The sequence below is a fragment of the Daktulosphaira vitifoliae genome, unplaced genomic scaffold, assembly GCF_025091365.1.
Source record: "Daktulosphaira vitifoliae isolate Bord-2020 unplaced genomic scaffold, ASM2509136v1 Scaffold_1588, whole genome shotgun sequence".
In the NCBI taxonomy this organism is placed as follows: Eukaryota; Metazoa; Arthropoda; class Insecta; order Hemiptera; family Phylloxeridae; genus Daktulosphaira; species Daktulosphaira vitifoliae.
Window position 1 is genome coordinate 1 of NW_026101148.1, and position 1,879 is coordinate 1,879.

The 1,879-nt window shown below is 26.4% G+C and overlaps 1 protein-coding gene across 1 annotated transcript; it reads left to right on the forward strand.

The window, feature by feature from the left end:
* Positions 1-390: 390 nt before the first annotated feature.
* On the forward strand, positions 391-1,793 carry LOC126909843 (muscle-specific protein 300 kDa-like; the record flags this gene model as incomplete). The annotated part of the gene is made up of 3 exons (XM_050692263.1): positions 391-926; positions 1,296-1,463; positions 1,524-1,793. Coding segments are annotated over exons 1-3 (633 nt in total), but the record flags the coding sequence as incomplete, so codon positions are not given.
* Between the last annotated feature and the right edge of the window lie 86 nt (positions 1,794-1,879).

Here is a 1,879-nt window from a genome sequence, read left to right on the forward strand (position 1 = left end):
TTTTAACCAGTTAAAATACATTTTAAAATGTAGAACATTTTTCAGACAAATGTAGTCAACATCAATACCTTTAAAGTTTATCTAAACTATATTAATATAGTAGTGTAATACGTAGTTATATAAATTTGAGCATGAATTTCACATATTTATGCTGTAACAACTTAAAATTAATTTAGCAAAAAATAATCGATTTAGTTAATTATAAATAAGTTTATTTATCACAATAATGGCTTTGCTCAACAATAATATTTTATGATGTATAAAAAGCGTTTGATTTTGACTTTATAAATTTCATTACAAAATAATCGTATCATTTTTAATTTATTTTGAAATTAAAATACAAGTTTGTTTGTCGTAGAATAATTGAAAATTTGAACTATAAACATTAATATGCATTATTATTTCAGGAGGTTCGCGGTGAATACGAAAAAGAAAACAAAAATATCACAACTTTAATTGAAAAATTACATAAAAAAGAAAAGAAACGATTATTAAATGAATTTATTGATAGTGATCTAAAACAATGGAATGTAATAGGAGTAGAACTAAAAGATTCAATCGAATCTTTCATAAAGGCATCAAAACAATTACAAAGTTATCATAATTTAAAGGATTCAACGAATGATTGGCTTAAAAGTAAGATCGAATCGCTTGAAACGTCGGATGATGTTTCTGGTGACACAACGAAATGTTTTGAAAAACAAAAACAAATTATTGAAGAATTACGTAATATGATAACAAATATTAGTGAAACGATTGGTCTTAGTTCAGACGACATACCATTAACTGTTGAAGTAGAAGAACTAAACGTGAAACTTGAAAAAGTTCAAAAGATTATTATCGCACTAGGAGACGTTTCAGACAAAAAAAATAAGATTTCACACGATGTCGAACATGCAAAGCAGCTCTTGCACGATATTGAAAAAGTAAAGAATACTACAACTGTACTTGACCGTTTCTTTATAGTATTAAAAAATAATGTAAAATTTTAGAAACAACACGCAGATTTTTTTTATATTGGTTATTGATTCGACCTAAATACTATTAATTCGTTCTGATAAAACTTTTAATGGCTTCTAAAACTTAAAATAAAAATCGTGCAGTATTCAATAAAAACAGTTAATAGTATATTTTTGATACAACAAATGTGATTATTCTTGTAAAAAAAATATTCACACATAACAACCATAAGTTGACATTTTTTAATATAAAGAACAATATTTAAACAATAGGTGTCGTCTTTATGAATGTTAAAAAATCCTATGACGTAACTTAATCTTTATGTTATTTTACAGAGTTCAACAAAAAATATAGAAATAAACAATGAAAGTCTTGAGGAATTAAGAACCAAGCTAATGAATTTAAGCGACTCTAAAAAAGCTATAGACAAATCTTTAGATCGAGATATTTTTGACACTCCTTTAAATGTAATACGATCAAACTCAATAGTAGAAGTATTCCAGGTAAATATCATACTATATACATTATTGAATTTTTCTTTTTATACTTATTTTGTTTTTTAGCATTGGCAACAAATATTCAAAGAGACTTTTGAGCAATACCGTAGACTTTCATGCTCTTTACTAGAAAACGAAAATAATAACTCAGTACTAGAGTTATGGCACGATTATCTTATGTATGTACAAGAGTTTTTAAATTCTCCTATGCCTGGTGACTATCACTCATTAACTAACCATGAACGACTTTGCCAAGTNACATTAACTAACCATGAACGACTTTGCCAAGTTCATCAAGAAGTTCTCAACAGTCAACTTGATAACTTAACAACATTTGTTAGCAAACCCGACATAATTTCTGAACCGTCTATAATTGATAAAATTAAGTCTTTGACGGAATTACATAATAATATTATGACTCA